Here is a 20,310-nt window from a genome sequence, read left to right on the forward strand (position 1 = left end):
ATGACCAAAACGAACCCCCTCCTCCGATGACGTCCCACGTCACTAACCCGGAAACGGCGATTTGCTTTTCTTCTTCTGCTTTGGAGCTCGCGGAGGATCGGACGAGATCTTCTTCTTCTCCTCTTCCTCGTCCTGCTTCTTCTACTTTTTTTTTTTTTGCACGTCGTCTTCGTCTTCTGGTCGTAAGCGTGCAGTCCAGCCGCCCGTCGCCGGCGACGAGGTAAGACACAAACAGCTCGAAAATGTCCACTTGTGCTGTTTTTCTTGATTCCGCTTGTCTGCCTCGCCTGCCCACCAGTTGCCATTCATTCGCCCTCGCGCAATTTGATGGCCGCGGGTGAAATGATGAATCACGAGCGACGTCGTCCTCCCTGAAGGCTTGCATGCAAAGCGCTTTTTTTTTTTTTCCATTTAGTCACTCTTTTACCAACTTCGCATGCTCAGGTTTCATTTCCCCTTTTTTTGTATTGCCTCGAAACACACGTGACAGCATAGACCCGGTTTTGTGTCCACCCTGTAAAAGAACCCCCTTGCTAATCATTTGGAGATTACACTTTGAAACTCAACCGTGTGGTTTTGGATTAGCTCTGGCTGCTCCTTTTCCACTCAAGCGTGCACCACAATATCTGACCGTATCAATAATAATTAGATAATATCACCAATACATATGATATGATCTGCTTGACCTTACTTCAGCCACATTCTAAGCAAAGTTTGTGAGGAAAAATGCAGTCCAAAACTTGCAAAAAAGGTGTAACAGCAGATTGACAGCAGATTATTTGTGGCTGCACGATTACTCGAATTTGAATTGTGTGTTGTTGTTGTTGTTGTTGTTTTTTGTGCTTTTTATTTATTTGTTTTTTTTTGCTGATAAACTGTATAAACAAGTGTACTGATGCTGTCTACATGTCCTGGTCATCATTTTGACATTTAGTGCATGTTTGTTGAAAGCTTGAATTTGGGGCAAAAACGTCCTGTATGGCGCCATCTTCAGGTGAAACACTGCAATAACACAATTTGTCTTTTTCTCCTCTCATTGGATGAGCAGAGACTAGCGACATCACTTATTGACTCTGATGCAGTAGCTCTGCCAGTGTGGCGTACGAGCCCAACCGTCCTCCAGGCAATAGCCCCTTTGAGCGCCATTTTCAAATATTAGCGAGGTGTGAAACCAAATGGCTGCTCGGCGGTTGAGTTGCACTTTAAATGACGTCAAATACGATGTCCAGAGGCATTCCGATTTAAATACAATTGATGCATACAATACAGATGATATGAATTTGAAAAGAAAAATGTACTGTTCCTGCACATATAACATGAAACACTAATGACACCTCGTGGCAGAAAATTACCCCAACACAAGTCTATGACTTAATGTTTCACACTCTTTTGAATCAATGAACTGAAGACACGACCACATTTGTATTTGGTAACCATGTTTGTCCACTTATGTTAACAAAAGTATGAAAAACTAATTGTGCGATTTTTGCGCTTAAAAGTTGTAATCGAATGACGGCTGTGACTGTACGTGTGTGTGCGCGCGTCCACGTGTGTGTATGCAGTACGACATGGCCATTAAATTTGTTTTAAGTTGCATTAAAATACATGCAGAAACCCTGATTGTGCGACTGGCTCTATGCCGCAAACCAACACAGTGCAGCTCAGCCTCTGACTCGCCCACATCGAGCCAACTGTTCAATTTCAAATGTCATTACATCTTTTCCTGTACATACAAAAGAAAAAAAAGTTGTTCCCTTACTGAACTGAAGCATTCCAATAAAAGCAAGCTACGTACCGAAGCGCGACTTTTAGCGTATCGTGCTACCGACACTGCCTATAATTGACTCTAATGTCCAAGTGTTGATGTGAGATAAGCGCTGTGAACCGCGCGCCATCGCAGGAATATTTGCGTGTAATCCGAACAGGCTGGCTCGGGGTGTGTTTGGTTCCGTTCGGAGACAACTGTCAAAACATTGCAAACGTGGGTCGCCAGTCAAAGTGCTTTAGACCAGAGCACGGAAAAAAAACGATGAATAATTGACGCTATGAGCTGTTGCGATCCTGCCGAGAATCCACGTGAAAAGATGCAGCCACTTTAACTGGGCAACGCTGACGATCGGATGACTTGCAGAAAAAGACTGCAACGGCTTCACCTGAGCTGAGCGGTTTTGTTTATTGCGGTTATTGTGCAGCAGTGGACGTATTTCACGCGCACGCTAAAGTTTGCTTGCATTGCCATCCAAGTGCTGCGGGAGAGCGCTTTTATCGATCCTGCCTCGTGGGGGAGGCCCGATGTTCTCCGTGCATTTGTTGCCTCCCCAGCAATCCCGCGTCTGCGTTTTAGCTTCCAGCAAGACGGACGTGTCTGCTCTTGTCCGCTTGGGTGATGACGTGGACGAGAAGAAAAAGATGCCCGCCCAGCCCACCCCGTCCCCCAATAGAAAGGCAAATGAGAAATTTAAATTTATTTGTTTACTTAGTTTAGGGCTGGCACTAATCGAATCTTTTTCAAATCAATTATTCCATCAAATAATCACCCCATTATTTGTGTGTGTGTGTGTGTGTTTTTGTTAATCCACTAAAGGTTGAATGTGAGTTGAATTGCGTTGATATAACTACTAAATATTTATAGTCTTCTGTGCATGAGCATTATTAAACGCCAACAATATTAGTCTATGCTAAATGGTTAGCAATCGCGATTAGCATTAGGGTGCGATTGCGATTTAAGGTAAACAAACACGAGGTAGCTTTGAGTACACACGTACATGATTATGTCTACACGCAGTCAACAATATTCAGCAATAATCCTCGCGTAAACGACTCGAGCTGCCTGTTAGCTACGATTAGCTCAATAACTTCCCGTCCAATGCATGCGTCTGCAAAAAAGGTCCGTGTGGAAACATGGACGGCGGCGCAAACATTGTTCCGGCGGAGCTTGGAGGTAGACTTTTTTTAATTTTGTTTTATTTTTTCAGTTGACCTAATTTAAAGTCGACTTATCCGACTTGGTTGACCCCCCCCCCTCCTATTTAATTTATTTAAATTCATGATAATTTATTATTTACTTTATTTTTTAATGTATTCATAATTATTTAATTTATTCACAATAATTTATTATTTAATTAATTCACATGTCAGGTTTATGACATTGTCAGTTGATTCATGAAATTTGAACCGTAGCCCAAAACGTCCAGTACAACATTGCTCATAAAATGGACGCACACCTTGTCATGACTTCGTCTTTTCTTTATCTTTTTTTAATTTATGTTAAATTTAAGGGGAAAATGGCGCAAAATGATACAGAAAAGAATTCAGTTCCATTTCAGTTTTTATTTATATTTCAAGTGCAAAACATTTCAATGAAATCCTTACTTAAGTCGGGTTTTTTTGTTCCTATATTAATTTGCAGTGTGAGTGCATAATGTTAGCGTGGCAGTCAAATGTTTTGAAACACATTGACTGGTCAGGTGTCTCTAAAACTTTGATTTACCGTCTTATCTACTTGAATAAAAAAGTTTGAAAACCACTAAACTTTCTCTGACTCGTAGTGGAACCTGAATTGATTTAAGTACCACAAGTGGCGCCAAAACCTCCAATGAAATCCTGCATCTTGGTTGTTTTGTGTCAATCTTCAAGCAAAAACGAGGCCAAACGGTCGCCATGGGAGCCTTGTCGAAATCGGAAGTGAATCATAGGAAGTGTTGCGTAATAGGAAGTGTTGTGCGTGCGTGCGTGCGTGCGTGCGTGGGCGTGTGCGTTTGTTCCTGTGCATGCGGCAAACGCTTGGTTGATCTTCCTCCTCTTGTCATGTCGTCGCCAGGAGGACATCTTGCCGGACCACCGAGACCAGCGGCCACCCCGCCGGGCCGGTCCTCCCCGCTCCTGCGACATCGCTAGCAGGTGATCGTGCGCTCATTGGTTTTTCTCTTACGCTCGTCCAACGGAAGCTTCAATTGTCCTAATTTGCAAGCTGGAACTAGCAAGTAGAAATTCCCAATTCCTCCTCCCAACCACTTTTAATCTCCCTCCGTCTCCTTGGTGACGGTTACCATGACGCATCAGCACCCCCCCCCCCCCCCCCGTTCCCCCATTGGCTGGGCTGGGATGCTGCGCCGTTCTGACAGCTAAGCTTCAGGCGCTTCGTCTGGACGCGCGCAAAGTCATCGCGTGTGCGTCAAGACTCATCCGCTCGGCTTGTTGCCGTGCTACAGCCGCCTGCGAAACCCGCGGCCGTGGCGGCTGCTAGCGGGTTAGCCTAGCTAAACTCTTGGCCGCGCTATAGAGGGAAGGATGCATATTTAGGGCAATGCTGCCCTCACCTGGAGGTTGACGTCAAGCGTCAGAGAACCACGAGTTTCTTTCCCAACTTTAAATGGGCAAAAATCTGGCATTTTATAAGTAGGATTTTATCTCTGAAGATGTTGACAATTTTCTAAAGTGGCAATATTAAAATTGCCACAATATCGTTGTCGTCATGTCATGCTATTGAAAGCAGCCCATCTGTTTGTGCAGTTCTAGCACCCTCTGGTGGTTATTTTATTAGTGCAGTTTAAGTTTAATTAGGCATGTTTTGGTCACCGCGGTGGTTGTCGCCACCAGTAGATATTTTGCAAAATCTCCATCAAAAACGTGACCTTTCACCCGCTTCAGCATTTTGAACTACATAGACCATGATGCTTTGCGCTACTGAGCCAATAGGAGCACATTTTACAATATTGTGCTTTTTACCCCCATATGAGCTTCTTTTTATACAGTATGAGCTTTAAAAAAAAAAAAATAAAAAATAAATCTCCTACGTCCTTGCAATCTCATGATAATTTTTTTGAGGTTATCGTGATATTTATTGTTGTGACATTTGGATTTCTATCTATTATTTTGTCCAGATGATAAACAAATCAGTTGCTTCCAAAAGAGGTGTGGCACGCCGTTTGGCTCCTGACTCAGCAGAATAGAAAAGCGCCGCTGCCGCCGCCGCCGCCTAATAAGTAATCCGAGGACATGTCTGAGTACGGCGCTCGTTATGTCAGATAAAAGCTTCTGCTCATCAATTATGAATTTTCCTACGCACGTGAATGTGCAGCCGCTCATTTGTTGTTGTCAGGCGCACGTGACGGCGGAATCGGCACTACTTTTGAATTATTGATGAATTCCTTCACAGGGAGGCAGAAAGTGACCACTAGATGGCGCGCTCGTGCCAGATTTGGGTTGCTGCATGTCAACACAGAAAGCAGGAGTACAGTACAGTACAGTGGTGGCGAAATAAGACAGATGGCAATCATGGACTCGCTTGATATTCAACATTTTTACACATTAAACTTCCGGTTACAGAATTTTGACCTTTGTATCATTAAAATGACAATAAATATCCCATTGGTAGCTCTAAGAGCAAGCATATTTTTGCATATTTACTTATTTAGTGCATTACCTGTAATAGATGACGCTTTAATGAGGGTAATTCACAAATTTTTCATAAAACAAGCATGCTTATTTTTTATTTATGCAGTACGTGAAATTAACTATTTTTATTGCATACGATGATTATGAAGCAAAGTAGAGGATGTTTCATATCCCCCAAAATTCCCTTATTTTGGCTTTCATAAATTTGCAAAAAAAATCCCGCTAAGGAAAGGTTTCTTTGTTTGTTATTGAAATAGTAATTTAGTACAATCAAATTCCATCCGGGAAAATAATTTTTAGTGCAATTTCTTTCCTACTTGTTTGTGTTGAATTTTTTTTTTTTTGTCAAGTCAGTATATCGCTGTACTTTCACAAAATGCATGAACAGCACTCGTTGGCATTCATCAGAGGCCATATTGACATTTAAGGACTGGCATATTGATTTTTGCATCGATCCCATACATGAGGGCAATATCGACGATTTGTTCCGACTTGAGAGTGGCTCGCCTTCACCGCCGCTTTCATCCTGCAGATGGCGCTGTACCCTCAACCATTTCCTGCTGCTTCGTATCACAAACCCTCTGCTGTGCCCCACCCAAAATTCGGTTGGAGGGGAAAATAACCCGATTTCAACCAAGTTTTTGTTGTACTGTATTCATATATGCAAATGAGCTCCGTGTAAGCGCGTGCGTGAGGAGATGAGTAACGTAGTGACGGATGGCGCGTGTGCGTGTGCGTGCGTGCGTGTGTGAGCATCCCCGAGGGAGACGCTGCTTGCTCAGATGATCGCAGCCAGACAGTGAGTCAATATGCCCTCTTTAATGATTCCCCAACATCCTGAAGGAGGAGTTGGAGGACCGTCAAGGGCAAGAAAAGGAGGCGAGTGGTCGCCATGCGTTTGTCGTCTTACTAACAAAACGCTTTTTTTATCAGCTCGCTTGTCAAGTGGAGTCGAGACAGAGCTGCCTTTCGCCTTTTTTTTTTCTAGCTGCGTGCCCCTGTTGCCATGGTTTCCAACTTTTGGCAGGTGCCTACCCCCAAAAATAAAAAAAAGGGTGGGGGGGGGGGAGTTAAGCGTGCGGTTGCCATGGCGAGCACAGCTGCTGATTTTGTCTTTGGTGATTCGTCTTTTGTTTTGGCAGCGTTTGCGCAGGCGTGGCCACGAGGTGATCGGGTTCAAAACACCCCCCACTCCCAAAAGCCATTTTAGTCAGCTGAGTGGGATTGACAGGAGGTGGGGGGTGGGACGGTCTGCTCCCCCATTTTGTCTGTGTGTGTGTGTGTGTGTGTGTGTGTGTGTGTGTGTGTGTGTGTGTGTGTGTGTGTGTGTGTGTGTGTGTGTGTGTGTGTGTGTGTGCTCGGGCCGCTGTCAGCGAGGTCGGGGCTCCGGCTGAGCGGGCTAATGCGATGTGGCGTGTCACCCGGAGAATCTGGGTCAAGTTGAAAGCTGCCCGTGCCGCAGTCTGACGCCAAATTGAAAATAATAATAATAATAGTAGTAGTAAGATGCGTGCATTGCTTCCCATCCTGCCGGTCCACGCCGGCGGCCACGTGAAGCTCGGGGCGCTGTTGCGGCGGCGGCGGCGGCGGCGGCGGGTTAGCCCGTTGTTTTTCTAGCGGCGGCACGTGGATCATCACGCTGCAGCCGAGTAGTGGAATGTCAGCACTCAGCCCCGCCCCACCCCACCCAACCACTTCCCCCCCCTCCCCTCCCGCCATCCGCGCCTGCTCTGCTTGCGCTTTGTCGCAGTGCTCCGTTTCAGCGCCGCCCAGCCTCCGGCCGCGTTTACGGCAACCACGCAGAGTGCAAGGCGATGCCACGCTGAGGTCAGGATGCTGCAATGGGCGTGGCCACAGCTACTTTCTTGTCAGTCCACCAAAATATCATCTTGCTGCATAGACACTACCAGGCTAGCTGCTTCCATCCTGTTCTGTCTTGCTTTGTTCTGACCCATACCGTCCAATTTTCCAATTATTTTTGTCCTGCCCTGTCTCATACTACCCATCCTGTCATTTTCTATTAACAGCGTCCCACCCCTTCTTTTTCTGTTTACTGCCGTGTCCCACTTGGTCCTATCCTGTCCTACCCTGTTCTCGTTGCCATTTGTCCTGTCTTGTCTTGCCCTGCCCTTTTTATTGTATCTGCTACTTGGCACACCCTGTCCTGTGCAGTCCTGTCCTATCTCGGTCCCATCCAGTCCCTTCTTCTCCTTTTCTTCCCTGTCCTATCCTGTCCTATTTGTTTCTCCTCTCATTCTGTCCTGTCCTGACCCTTCCTCTGTTTGCTAGCTCGCCGTCCTGTGCATGTCCTGTCCGGTCCCATCCTCTCATTCCCTGTCCCTTCCCGTCCTGTTGGCTACGCGTCCTGTCCTATTTGTTATTTGTTCCGTCCTGATCCGTTTTGTCTTATTTGCATTCTGGGAGAGGATTTGAGATACAAGTGTTTTGAGTGTGGTCAAGGAACAACGTGAGCTTGTATGTCAAGGCGCCACCAAAAGCTATTTTTATTTCCCTTTTCCTTACTTACTTCCTTACTTGAGACACTATAGTTGACGTGCGGTTGTTTTTGATCTGGGAAATGATTAAATGTTTCCACATAATCCCTGCAATGTGCTCACATACCTCGGTTGGCAAACACTTTGCTCAGCTTCTCTTAAAAAATAAAAAAAATAAAAATCCCAATGAAATGCGAGCGAAATATTGCCCCGCTCTGACTAATCCTGGCTTTTTTGGCGCATGACCTCATGTGTTTACATATTGATGACGCTTTCCAAGTCCTTCCTACTACTACTGTACGCCGCCGCCGCCCTCTCATTGGCCGCCGCAATGTTTTCAATGGCACCCAAATTTTAGCGCGGCTCCATGGATACAGCGAGCTGTCGGCTCGATCGGCCTCAGCCAATGGGAGAGCTGCGCGGGCTCCCGCTTGTCACATTCTGCCCCCCCCGGCCTTGAAAGCAGTCAGGCCCCCCCGCCCTCCTCCTCTTGCCTCCTCCCTCAGCGAGCACGCGATTGGTCCGTGGGGGTTCAAAACAACAACACGGCGGTGCCCAGGTTATACACGTTACTACGACGACAACTCGGGTGCCGTTGAGCGCCTCCGTTTTCCTCTTAGAGCCTGCTTCGTGATCTCGTGACATCATCGTCATCCTCATGAGACTCTCAAATGGAAATTTGAAGTCAAAGAGGTCAAAAATGCACAAATGAAACCAGATTCGTGACTTGACTGTTACTTGACTTGAAAAGTGGGCCACGCAAATCCCTTGCCCGTGATATGACCTCCTTTCTGGGGAGTGGCAGCGGGCCCACAATAGGTGGCGCTAGAGGACCGTAGAAGACCCCCCCCCCCCCCCCCCGCCATATTCCCCTTGGCGGTGATTGGCAGGGGCCGTCGCGGGCGAGGTCACAGACGGGCCTCGCAAGGCTGCGTCAGGTGCCAGCGAGCGTTTGGCGACAGCCAGCGTTGGCGCGGGCGGGCATTCAGGTCGCATTAGTGCCCGGCTCACAAGACGAGGCTGCGCGGGGCAGGTGGGGCTTTGCAGGTGGTCTCGGAAGGAGTGGGGAGTGGGGAGTGGGTGGAGGGGGGTGGGGAGAAAAGAAGAAGAGCATTGCTCACATGTGAAATTGTAAGGAGGGCACCAGACTATTTGATTTGCTGGAATGTAAAGGGGTCACTTGTTGCCAGGCAGAGTTTGAAAGGCTCAATTGCAACGACCCAATTTATTTTGTGTGCCGCTCGTCCTGCTCACTTTGGGGTGATAGACGGGGGACACTCTGGACTGGCACACTTTTTCACACAACCAAAAAAAAAAAGAATCTGTGATGCACCGAACCCACAAAATGTGAACCACAATATGGTGAAGGGACGACTGCAGAAAATGGATGCATTATTATGACCTTTAAAAACAAGGACACGACCCTCCATTTTGACACGCGCTTATCTGCATCTCATGCATTTTTAACGCTGCCGAGTTTGCACTTTGTCGTCTTTCAGCTTCACCTGTGTCGCCACTTTTTCACCTGCCACTCATCTCTCTGATCCCGAAATGTCCGCTGAGGTGTAAAATGTGTCGCTGATGATGATGATGATGATGATGGAGATGGAGTCGACCGCGGCTCCTTTCCACAAACTGTCGTCATTTGCGTGTGAGAGCATCTGCTTTCTAGGAGTCTCACACGCCTGTCACTTCTCGTTGCACCGCACGCAGTTGAGGTGCGTGCGTGCGTGCGTGCGTGCGTGCGTGCGTGCGTGCGCGCGTTTGTTTTTGTGCGACGCTACAGAGCCAAGTCGCTCGGTCTGCGTCCATCAGCAGCATCCTGCACTTAAATGTCACTTGACTGCACTTAGGCAGCATGTTCAAGTCAGTTTGGGTTAGGTTTTTTTTTTTTTTTTTTTTTTACTCGTAGGAATAAATGCAAAAATGAAAAGTCAAAAACGGAAAGAGAGTAGGTGGGGGAAATTAATGTCCAAATTAATTGATTGAAGGGAATATACATATATTAGGGGTGTCAGGCAATTAAATATTTTAATTGTAATTAATTGCATGACTTCAAAAATTTTATATCTGTTTCAAATGTACAATGCATATTTTAGTCATTGATACAGTAATTTCACAATTCATAAAATTTAGTTAAAATTAAAAAGATATGCTGTACTGCCGCCTACTGCCCGAAGCCAGCTGGGATAGGCTCCAGCAACCCCGCGACCCTTGTGAGGACAAGCGGTACAGAAAATGGATGGATGGATGGATGCTGTACTGCAAAAAAAAAAAAAGTGTGATATTGATTTGTGTTGAGGTCCTTTCTCTGCCACTAGATGGCATAATTGCATTTGTAAGACATTGGTGACATTTTTCTTTTCATATTTCTAATCAACTTGTGCACATTTTTTAAATTGTAAAATACAACTTGACACCAGTTTCCATAAACATATGCATTATTATTACATTTATTATATATATATATATATATATATATATATATATATATATATATATATATATATATATATATATATATATATATATATATATATATATATATATATATATATAAATGTTAGAACAAAATTGTCTAAAACCAACTCTTTATTTTGGTACATTGCGAATGACAGGACTCCTGATGAAAAGTAAGAACCCAGTGGGCCACCCATGCTTTAGGTGACCACCGAGTTGACGTTTGTCAAAACATACACACGCGTTAAATTTAGAAAATGGCCACCTAGTTTGATTGAATGTGTTCCCGGTTGCTGGGTAGAAATTGAGCAAAGCGTAAAACGACTTCGACTCCGTTTATTTTTGGACTTTTTTTGGCTTGACATCTGGTAGGCAGGAGAGCATGTGCAGGAAGTGTATATTTTTTTAGGGGGGGGGTTCAGTGAAGCATCAGGGGTCCCCAAGCGCGCTGGTGTGGGCGTCGTTTTGGTGCCCCGCCTCGCCACTCTGCCACTCTGGAGTCACTTATTGATCCATCTTCTTCTTTTCCCGCAGCAGGTGCCAGCATGGGGAACCTGCTGAAGGTGTTGACCTGCACAGACCTGGAACAGGAGCCCAATTTCTTCCTGGATTTCGAAAGTGAGTGTCGGCGAGGCCGCGCCCCCCGCCTCGATATCGATCGCCCGAATACGCGAGCGCGGAGTTATCAAGTGGGCCGACTCGTCTCTTCCGCCGCGTTTTCTGTCTATCCGGAGGCGCTTTCTCTCCACCTGCCAGTTTCATGCGGATTGTGCGTAACGGAATATCAATCGCCGTCCTCAAATAGATAACAACGGCCGGGTTCAACTGCAGCGTTGGTAGCCTCGGGGGCCCCCCAACCCCCCTCCCCCAACATGGCTTGATCCCGCCGCTGTGGAATTTTCACACTTGGCAAGCCCACAAATTCGGTCCTGCCTTCCGACACGACCGCTCGCTATCATTTGAGTTCCTACAAAAAGCCCCACAATATTTTTCCGCTGTATTTTCTAGGTCAGCCAAAATATTAGGTACACCCGCTGTACACAACAGACACATCAATACAATGATAAATGAATAAATCAAATATTGGTTTCTCATCCTACAAGTTTTTTTTTACGTTGTCTTCCTGGACGTGATGTTGAGCAGCCGACGCGCTTTTTCTTGCAGACGCGCAGCCCACGGAGGGCGAACGCGACGTGTGGCAGCAGGTGGACGTGGTGCTGAAGGACGCCAAGGCCATCCTGGACGAGCTGCAGGCCTACAAAGGCGCCGGGTGCGAGATCAGAGAGGTGCGCAAATACACCTTGCCTCCTCTTTGCACCACCAAAAAAAAAAAAAGACAAAATATTAGATGGAAAATGCACAAAAATTAGATATGAAATTGACGCATTTGGACCCCCCCCCCAAAAAAAAACAGTACACAAACAGTACACAAACAAAAATAAAAGAAATATTACAAAAAGTCAAACATTAGATTTAAAAAAAATATATACAAACATTGGGAGTTTTTGACAAATGTTTAGATGGAAAAATTAAGAAATATATATGCAACAAAACAAAAATTATTGTTGGTAAAAACTAAAATATTGCATAAAAAAATACATAAACATCCATCTATTATCCGAACCAATTATGAGGAAAAATAACACAAAATAATACATTGAAAATAGAAAAATATTGGCTACAAAATTATTAGATAAAAACCACACAAATATCATGACAAAATATTGTTGCATGATTAAAACACCGTCCTAAATTGATGTACATGAACAATTTACAAATATTAGGAAAACAAATATTACAGGGAAAAGTATCAAATGTATAGAAAAATAAATAAATAACAAATTACCATAATATTACAGAATAATGCTAAAACTATTAAACACAACAATATGAGCCACACATTTTTTTTACACACAACGTTCCAACATGGTCGTCACCTCGCAGAATAACCCCCCCCCCTTTTTTTTTTTTAAATTTGTATTTTCTCCAGGCCATCCAGAACCCCAACGACGAGGCGCTCCAGGAGCAGGCGTGGGCGGCGGTGGTCCCCCTGGTGGGGAGGCTCAAAAAGTTCTACGAGTTCTCCCAGAGATTAGGTAACGTGTCATCGGCCACAAATGACATCACTGGCAATGACATCATCCCGACCAAGCATTGTAAACACACGTGATGCAGTTTTTCTATTTGCATGGATTCAAAAGGGGGTCGGGGGAGATGTTATGATTGAGTGGGGGGGGGGGGTCAGACTGGCGGTGGTTGTTATGTAACAAAGTAGGTCACCTCGCCGCCGCTCCATTTCGCTGCCTTGACTTTAGGCTTCGGGGCGCGTCGTGACCTGGGAAGCACCCCTGCGGGGTGGGGGGGGTTTAGGGAGGGGGGGCGGGTGGGGGGGGGGGGAGTCATTACTTCAGGCTGGCGCAGCAGCAGCGCTAATAGGCTCACGGCGCGGCCTAGATGATATCATGGAGGAGCTTATGTCATGGACTTTGCATATCAAATACTTGACTTGGCTCCTGCTCGGGTTCCGCCGGCTTGTGCGTTTCGCTTCTGCTTTCCTGCTCGTCTTCTGGATCCGGGCGCCGTTTCCCCGCTTGAATTTCAGCTGCGTGCGTCCTCGTTCTTGCTAAATTGCATTTTGAACTAAAGTCATGTCATGTCATGTCATGTCACTTCCTGTCTGCCATTTTTGGCGCTATGGCTTTACACCTCAAAAAATGTCAACTGATGCCATCATCAAAAATGAGGCAGAGGTTTTATTCTAAAAAATAAATAAAATAAAAATTATTGTTACAAAAAAGTGCTTAAACGGCAGCGCAATGAAAATGTATTGCAAATTTAAAAAAAATTGCACCTAAATCAATCTTTTGTAAAAGCTGCAATCCAAGTGTCTTGTGGTTTTCCCGATGCGGCGCAGACGACCTCGTTTCCGTCGACGGCCGACAATTGTACAGGACGGCGCTGGTTGTTGGGTTATGTCATTATCTGGGCAGACTGAATTTCAAGTAGCGTCTGAGTCTATAAATAAAAAAAGGCCTTCCAGGCTCGAGAGGTATTTGCGGAATGTTTGTTTTGTAATCCCATCGAGTTTTTTGGGCTGCCGGTTCTATTCCGAGAGTCGCGGGCCGCGTGTTCGCTTCCTGTCCGAACAATGAGCGTAATCCCGCTCCAATGTTTTCTTCCTCGCTTGGCTTTGTGTCGGTGAGATAATTAGTCGCATGTCTCATCTGCATCTGAGCGGGGGGGAATCCTCCCTCGCCCCCGCGTTGCCCCCCCTCCCTCCCCCCCTTACTGGCAGCGAGCCTCGGGCACTTTGGGCATCACCGCTGCTCTATTAACGCTTCGTCTCGGGCCGGGCGCTTCGCTTGCTTTGTTTGTTTCTTGCGTTTTGCAGCCGTGAAAATTCCGCCCTTGAAGCAAAAAAAGATGACATTTGACATGTTTGTTATGAGATCCACAAAAAAAGTCACATGGCCAAAATGATTTCAGGAAGTCTGCCACTGTTTGACCTTTGCCAGGTCTGTGCACGCCACGTCCGCCATGTTTTGTTTTTGTCCGCGCAGAGGCGGCGCTGCACAGCCTGCTGGCCGCGCTGACCAACGAGACGTACGACGACCCCACGCAGCATCTGGAGCGAGAGCAGGCGCTCGCCAAGCAGTTTGCCGAGATCCTGCACTTCACGCTGCGCTTTGACGAGCTCAAAGTAACAATTTGCCTTTTGCTTCCTTCCTTCCTTCTTTCCGTTTTTCTGTCCTTTCTTCCTTGCGTCCTTCCGTCCTTTCTTCCTTCCTTCTTTCCTTCTTTTTGTCCTTTCCGTTTTTCTGTCCTTCTGTCCTTTCCTTCCTTCCGTCTTTCTGTCCTTCTTTCCATTTTTCTGTCCTTCCTTTCTTCCATCTGTCCATCCTTTCTTCTTTCCTTCCTTCCATCTTTCTGTCCTTCTGTCTTTCCTTCCTTTCTTCCTTCTGTCCTTCCTTTTTTCTTTCCTTCCTTTTTTCTTTCCTTCCTTGTTTTCTTCCGTCCTTCTGTCCTTCCGTCCTTCCTCTCTTCCTTCCTTCTGTCCTTCCTTCTGTCCGTCCTTCCTTCCTTTCTTCTTTCAAAACATGAAAACAGCAGATGCCCTAAAATGTAACCCTGTGGAACACCATACGTTCCATTATACATGTTGAACACATATTGCACATATTCGAACCCGGGTTAAGAACCACGAATATAACCCCCCCCCCCCCCCTTCCCACCCCAACACGCTGATGTCCCCTGATGGATGTATTGCTGTTTGTTATTTTAAAAGAGGCGATTAGCATTGAATTTTCAACCCTGCTTCGTGCTACGGTGAACGTCGGCTAATGAGCCCAATTGATGTTTTTTCATCTGATGTCTGCGTCGCGTGTGTTTATTTGTGTATATTTTATAAACGTAGCACGTGTACGCCGCAAATCGAATGTCGCGAGATGCGTTTCGACAGCCTTTTGAAGCGGTCGACCTCCTTCGCCGGCACCCTCGGGGGGCGACCCTCTTGTGACATCCCAATTAGCGGCCCCGGGAAGGCAGGGGGGGGGTGCTAAGTGGCGCGCTCGGTCCACCCGTCGCCGGCCTTCTGACCCACTTTGAGCGTCTGCCCGTCTCTCTCGGTCCGGCGCTCCACTGAAGTGGGATTAGCATGGGACCGGGCTGCTTGGTGTTAGCATAATTAGCTGCAGATTAGCCCTCGCTGGTTGCTGGATTTGAGGGGACGGACGTGGGCGGGCGGCGGGCGGACGGACTCGGGTCTGATTTGGTCATCTAAAGAATTATCCACTTATGTGAACGTTGTAGGGATGGAAAACGGTACCAAACAAGTGATCCGGTTTTTTTTGGCTGGCAACCGAACTGCTTGCTGATAATATCATCTAAAAGGACTTTAATGTGCCTAATTAAAATGCAAATTGGGCATCATTTTATGAAAAGTGTTGTCGCTGAGTTTTCTGCTTGTGTAAAGTGCAAAAAAAGCAGCGAGCGCGCCCGCCCGTCCCCTTTGTGGGCCGAATTGCTGCATAACGAGCGTCTAATGGCTTCCTCATTAGCGACCAGCCGCTGCTTTGTCTGACTGTCATGTTGAGAAGCAACCAAATTCCCCTTGACAGGAAGATGTGGAAATAAAAGCAAACCAGCGTCGGAGCTTTTCTAAAAAAAAAAAAAAATCAAATAAAAAAAATCCAAGGCGTGGTCATTTCCTGCTTTTTATGCTGGTGCGTGAATTCCTCCAAATGATGATTTGTGATGATTGCAGATGACGACTCCTGCCATTCAGAACGACTTCAGCTACTACAGGAGAACGTTGAGTCGCATGCGCATCAACAACCAACCTGTAAGCACCACTTCATCATGCACTTAGCAGTCAAGCAGCTTTAATTATTATCATTTTGCGATTAATTGCCGTCCCTGAAAATTTTGAACAATTTTCCCAAATGCAGCCGCAAAGAAATTCTAGAAAGCTTGAGAGAAATAAATAAATAAAAGTATTCTTATTTTTTTGCGCACAGCTTATGTTGGAGGCGAGTGACGTGAAAGTTAAATAACACGGAAACAATTTGAAAGATTTTTTTGGGCATTTTTATGCTGATTTAAAGTAATACTACTGATTCTAAAATGGCAGTCGGTTGTTTTTTTTCTTTCTTACTCGCCAGGTTTTTTTTTCTCCACAGTTTACCCTCCAGATAAGCAAAATTCCACTTATTAGCTGTAGTAAGACTGTAGTAAGAAAAGCTCCGTTTTGGATTTCCGGACCCCAAAATTAGAACTAACTCAACAAAAATTGTGTTTTTCAAAATTCAAATAAGAATGAAAGGGACACTGGGGAAAAAAAAGTAGCCAATTGCTGTCAATTTAACAGAAAGTCGGCCATTTTGGTTCAGGCCAGATGTTCTTCCCATTTAGAAGCAGTTAGCCTGTACTTGACAGATGCTAAATTGTGTAGCTTCTTTGCTAATGTGGGCGGAGCTTGTTGATCATTGCTTGCAGCTTTAATTCATACTATTACCACGGCATTTTTTTTTTTTTTTTTTTTTAGCTTGTTGCTCTTGCCTTTTGCCTTTTGCATGCCTGACCTCCTGAATTAAAATCTCAGGCTGAAGGTGAGAACGAAGTCACCAACGAGCTGGCCAATCGGATCTCGCTCTTCTACGCCGACGCCACGCCCATGCTCAAGACCTTAAGCGACGGCACCACCAGGTTCGTGTCGGAGGTGAGACGACGCCCTCTCGGGGTTAAAAATGCAGACGTTCGCCGGCTCACTTTGTGCCGCCGCGTACAGAACAAGAACCTGCCGATCGAGAACACCACCGACTGCCTGAGCACCATGGCCAGCGTCTGCAAAGTCATGCTGGAAACGCCGTAAGTCCAACTCGCAAAACTCACACTGGCAACTTTGGGGGGGGGGGAAAGCAGGAAATTGAACAGGAAATTGTCTATTATTTTGCCGGCAGGGAATATCGCAGCCGCTTTGCCAGCGAGGACACGGTGTCCTTCTGCCTGCGGGTGATGGTGGGCGTCATCATCCTGTACGACTACGTCCACCCCGTCGGAGCCTTCGCCAAGTCGTCAAAGATCGACGTGAGTACGACGGGGAGCCGCGGCCGCTAGCTTGGAAGCTAACGCTAATCTTGGCTGCCCGACAGATGAAGGGCTGCATCAAAGTGCTGAAGGATCAGCCGCCCAACAGCGTGGACGGCCTCCTCAACGCTCTCAGGTAAACGCCGCCGCCGCCAAACTGAACGGGGTCAGCGGAAAGAAATTCTATCCGACACCTCCGACACACCCCCGCCCATTTTATTAATTTTTTTCAAAATTTGGAGCGTCTCGCGCCGACAGCGTCATTTGCACGTCAACGCCGCAGCCGGCCCGAGGCGTCCACAACTTGTTCAAAATGATCGCGTCTCATCTGGCAGGCGATGGCCCCGCGTGTGTGCGTGACTGGCGTGTTTTGCGCGGCTTTTCTGTCTTCCTCTTTTTCCGAGACCTCAAACGTTTATTATAATGTCATCCGGGTGAAAATGGAGCCAAAAGTGTTTTGTGGAAATGAAGCTCACAATGTCATGAAAACGCTAAAGTATGGATGGCAAAACAAAACAAAAAAAGACGGCATGGCTGCTGTTTTGGTTAGCAATTTGTTAGGCATGTCACAAAAAAAATCTGAAGAAAATACACAGACAGTTTGTAATTTTGATTTCATTTTTACGTTAGCAGCGCAAATGTGTTCACTTGGCAACAAGAACTTTTTCATCAAAATTCAATTACAATTATTACACTCCACAATTACAAAATCTGCATCATCGTAAAAAAAATATATATATTAATACAAATTTTAAATTGTTTAAATGTATACATTTTCACCTTTTTTCATTTTAAAATAGTAAATTAATACATTTTGCGTGGTCCAACAGTAACTTGATAATTATAGTGTTTCAAATAATTTTGTTTTAATATTTTTTTAAGTTTCAAATTTTTTTAGTTTGGTACGAAAAAAATAAATTAATGAATTATTACCAAAAATAATTGTGATTTTCTTCATAATCGAGCAGCCCGAGTAGGCGTGTCTATCATAACGGGATGAACAAAATGTTCTGCCTGGAAAGATACCAAAAGTTTGCCATTTTTGTTTGTGGCGGCCATTTTGGCCATTTCCAGGGACTCTTCAAAAGCAAACGCCTCTTTTACAGATTTTGTCCAATTATGACAACATTGTAATCACATATTCTAACTTAACAAATAAATGACACAAAATCGTAAATAATTTGCATTTTCTTTACTGTGTGTGGGAGGAGCCAAATTTGATGACTCGCCGTAAAACGTCAAAAGTCGCTTTCACTGAGCAACATGGAATCCGCTCGCGTGTCGTGATACGCCCCGAGAAGATGGTCTGAGGACGCCGCGGCCCGACAAGATTTTTGGGCTCGTTTTGGTCCCGGGGCGGGTTTTCGGCTGCCCTGCGATGCGAGACTCGCTTGGTCACCGCTTGTCCCTTTTTGAACCCTCTCAGGTATACCACCAAGCATCTCAACGACGAGTCCACCAACAAGAGCATCAAGCTGATGCTGCAGTAGCGGCGAACGTCGCGCGCCGGCCGGACGGAAGCCGGTCCACGGAATGTCACCCCCATCTCCCAACGCCCCCCCCCCCCCCTTTCTTCTTTTTGTAAGAAGAGCTGCAGCTCCGCCCTCTTTTTTGTAATGCAAAATGCTACTGCCGTCGCGGACGTCTTTTTCCCGTGCCAACAAAGATGTCGCCCAACTACATTGTGAGCCATGAAAAAAAGTGGCAGCTAACACAAGCATTGTAGGTTCTTTTTTTTTTTTTTTTTTCTTTTTTTTCAAAAACACAAAGTGTCTTTTTCCCGCTTGTCAAGTGCCGGGGGAGAGCTTTGACTTGAACTTGATTTAAAAGAGAGAGAGAAATATATATAGAAGTATATCTTATTTTTGTTTGATTTGTTATTTAAATGCTGCATGATGACAATGATTGATTTTTTTTTTGTGTCTATTTAATGAGAAGATCCGTTCGGGTCGAGCTTGTCTGCTGTGTTGCGTTTTGTGTGAAACGTTGCGCTGTTTGTTGTCCAAACGGTACGTGTGGCAATCTGATCGAAGAGTTCGCTTTCTTTGAAATATTTTTTTATAAAGTACCAATTTTGCGTGTTGTGTCCTTTCTTTTCATGGTGGTTGTATTTTTATGTGTTGTTTTTTTTTGCAACTTTTACAACTGTGATTTGTGCAAAAAAACAAAGAAAGTCAATGGCTGAATTAAAAGTTGACCGTTTTTTTGTTTTTAACAAGAATCATCAGGAGGCTTTTGTGTGCTTTTGTGTCTCCGAAAGGGAAATTCGACGAATATTTATTCCTTATTGGAAAATAAAATGATTCTTTTTTTCACTTTTTTTTCACGGGGCGTGTCATCGAGAATCATTTGACTCCATTTTGTGTCTTGACCTCTCAACCCCCGGGTTAATTATGAACCACAGGTTTTAAAGTTTCCATTTTAGGCTAATTTTTCACCGTTGCAGGCCCTTCATTGACAATTCCGCCCCAACAGCCGGTTTAGCAAACATGAAATTTGGTTCCATCGCAAGCAGAGCCACCAAAATGCCTCAAGAACCCGGGACCGAAAGGACGGCGGCAAGTCTGCCGTTTTGGCTTTTGGGCCCTTTCTCGAGATCTTTTGACAGGAGAATTTGTCCGAAGAGATTTGATGTGAAAGCGGCACAAGCACCTCTTCTCCCATTTGTCTTCCTGTGAAATGTGGATGGGCGTGGCCCACTGCAGCATCCCTGCGCACGCACGCACACGCACACACACTCTCTCGCTCTCTTTCTTAGGAGAGGAAGGAGGAAAATAGGTCGTCCGTGTTGAATTAAAGGTCCTTCAGGGACATGTTTGTGTTGTCCTTTAATTCCCAGCATGCAAACATTTGGCCCGTCAGTCCACCATGACCTTGACTTTTGAAAGTCAGCCCCCCCCCCCCCCCCCACTCCTTTCCCCTCCCCCCCACTTGCAATCCTGCAAGCAGGGTTGAGCAGACCAAGAGCGAGTTGCTAATCCATCAAGCGTTGGTCGGGAAGGAGCCGCTCGTTTCGCCACGGGAACATTTTTTTTGCTGTCCCGTGCCTTCATCGTGACTTTATGACCTTGGATTGCAAATGCTTCATTTCATCCAATGAATTTGGACACGCGTGTGCTGTCTACTCCCAAGAAGGCTGCATTTGAAGGAACGAGACCGCCTTTTCCTTTGACATTAGCCTTCAAATGCAGCCTCCGAAGCCTTCAACTTTGACCTTAAATCACGATCCTCAGAGGGCGGCATATGAAGGAGTCGTCATATTTTTTGTCTTCCGAGGTTATAAATGTGGAAGCAGAATTGAAAGAAGGCTGCGTTTGAAGGCAAATTAATATCGGCCACCTTCAAATACAGCCTGGACTTTCCTGTGCTGAGA

At 45.7% G+C, this 20,310-nt stretch overlaps 1 protein-coding gene across 3 annotated transcripts; it reads left to right on the forward strand.

Moving 5' to 3' along the window:
- On the forward strand, nt 1-19,227 carry cyribb (CYFIP related Rac1 interactor Bb). 3 transcript variants are annotated; one of them, XM_086065594.1, is made up of 12 exons: nt 1-220; nt 3,821-3,900; nt 10,887-10,970; nt 11,517-11,638; nt 12,343-12,448; nt 13,913-14,052; nt 15,616-15,693; nt 16,453-16,569; nt 16,639-16,718; nt 16,811-16,937; nt 17,003-17,073; nt 18,364-19,227. In XM_086065594.1, the coding sequence occupies exons 1-12, from the start codon at nt 27-29 to the stop codon at nt 18,425-18,427; spliced, it is 1,263 nt and encodes a 420-aa protein (XP_085921720.1). In that variant the 5' UTR covers nt 1-26; the 3' UTR covers nt 18,428-19,227. The 3 variants fall into 3 exon arrangements, with proteins under 3 accessions (XP_085921720.1, XP_085921721.1, XP_085921722.1); XM_086065595.1 differs by having other exon boundaries at nt 10,890-10,970; XM_086065596.1 differs by lacking the exon at nt 3,821-3,900 and having other exon boundaries at nt 84-220.
- Nucleotides 19,228-20,310: the final 1,083 nt, after the last annotated feature.

Source organism: Leptonotus elevatus, chromosome 21, assembly GCF_054856555.1.
Source record: "Leptonotus elevatus isolate MCC_2025b chromosome 21, RoL_Lele_1.0, whole genome shotgun sequence".
In the NCBI taxonomy this organism is placed as follows: Eukaryota; Metazoa; Chordata; class Actinopteri; order Syngnathiformes; family Syngnathidae; genus Leptonotus; species Leptonotus elevatus.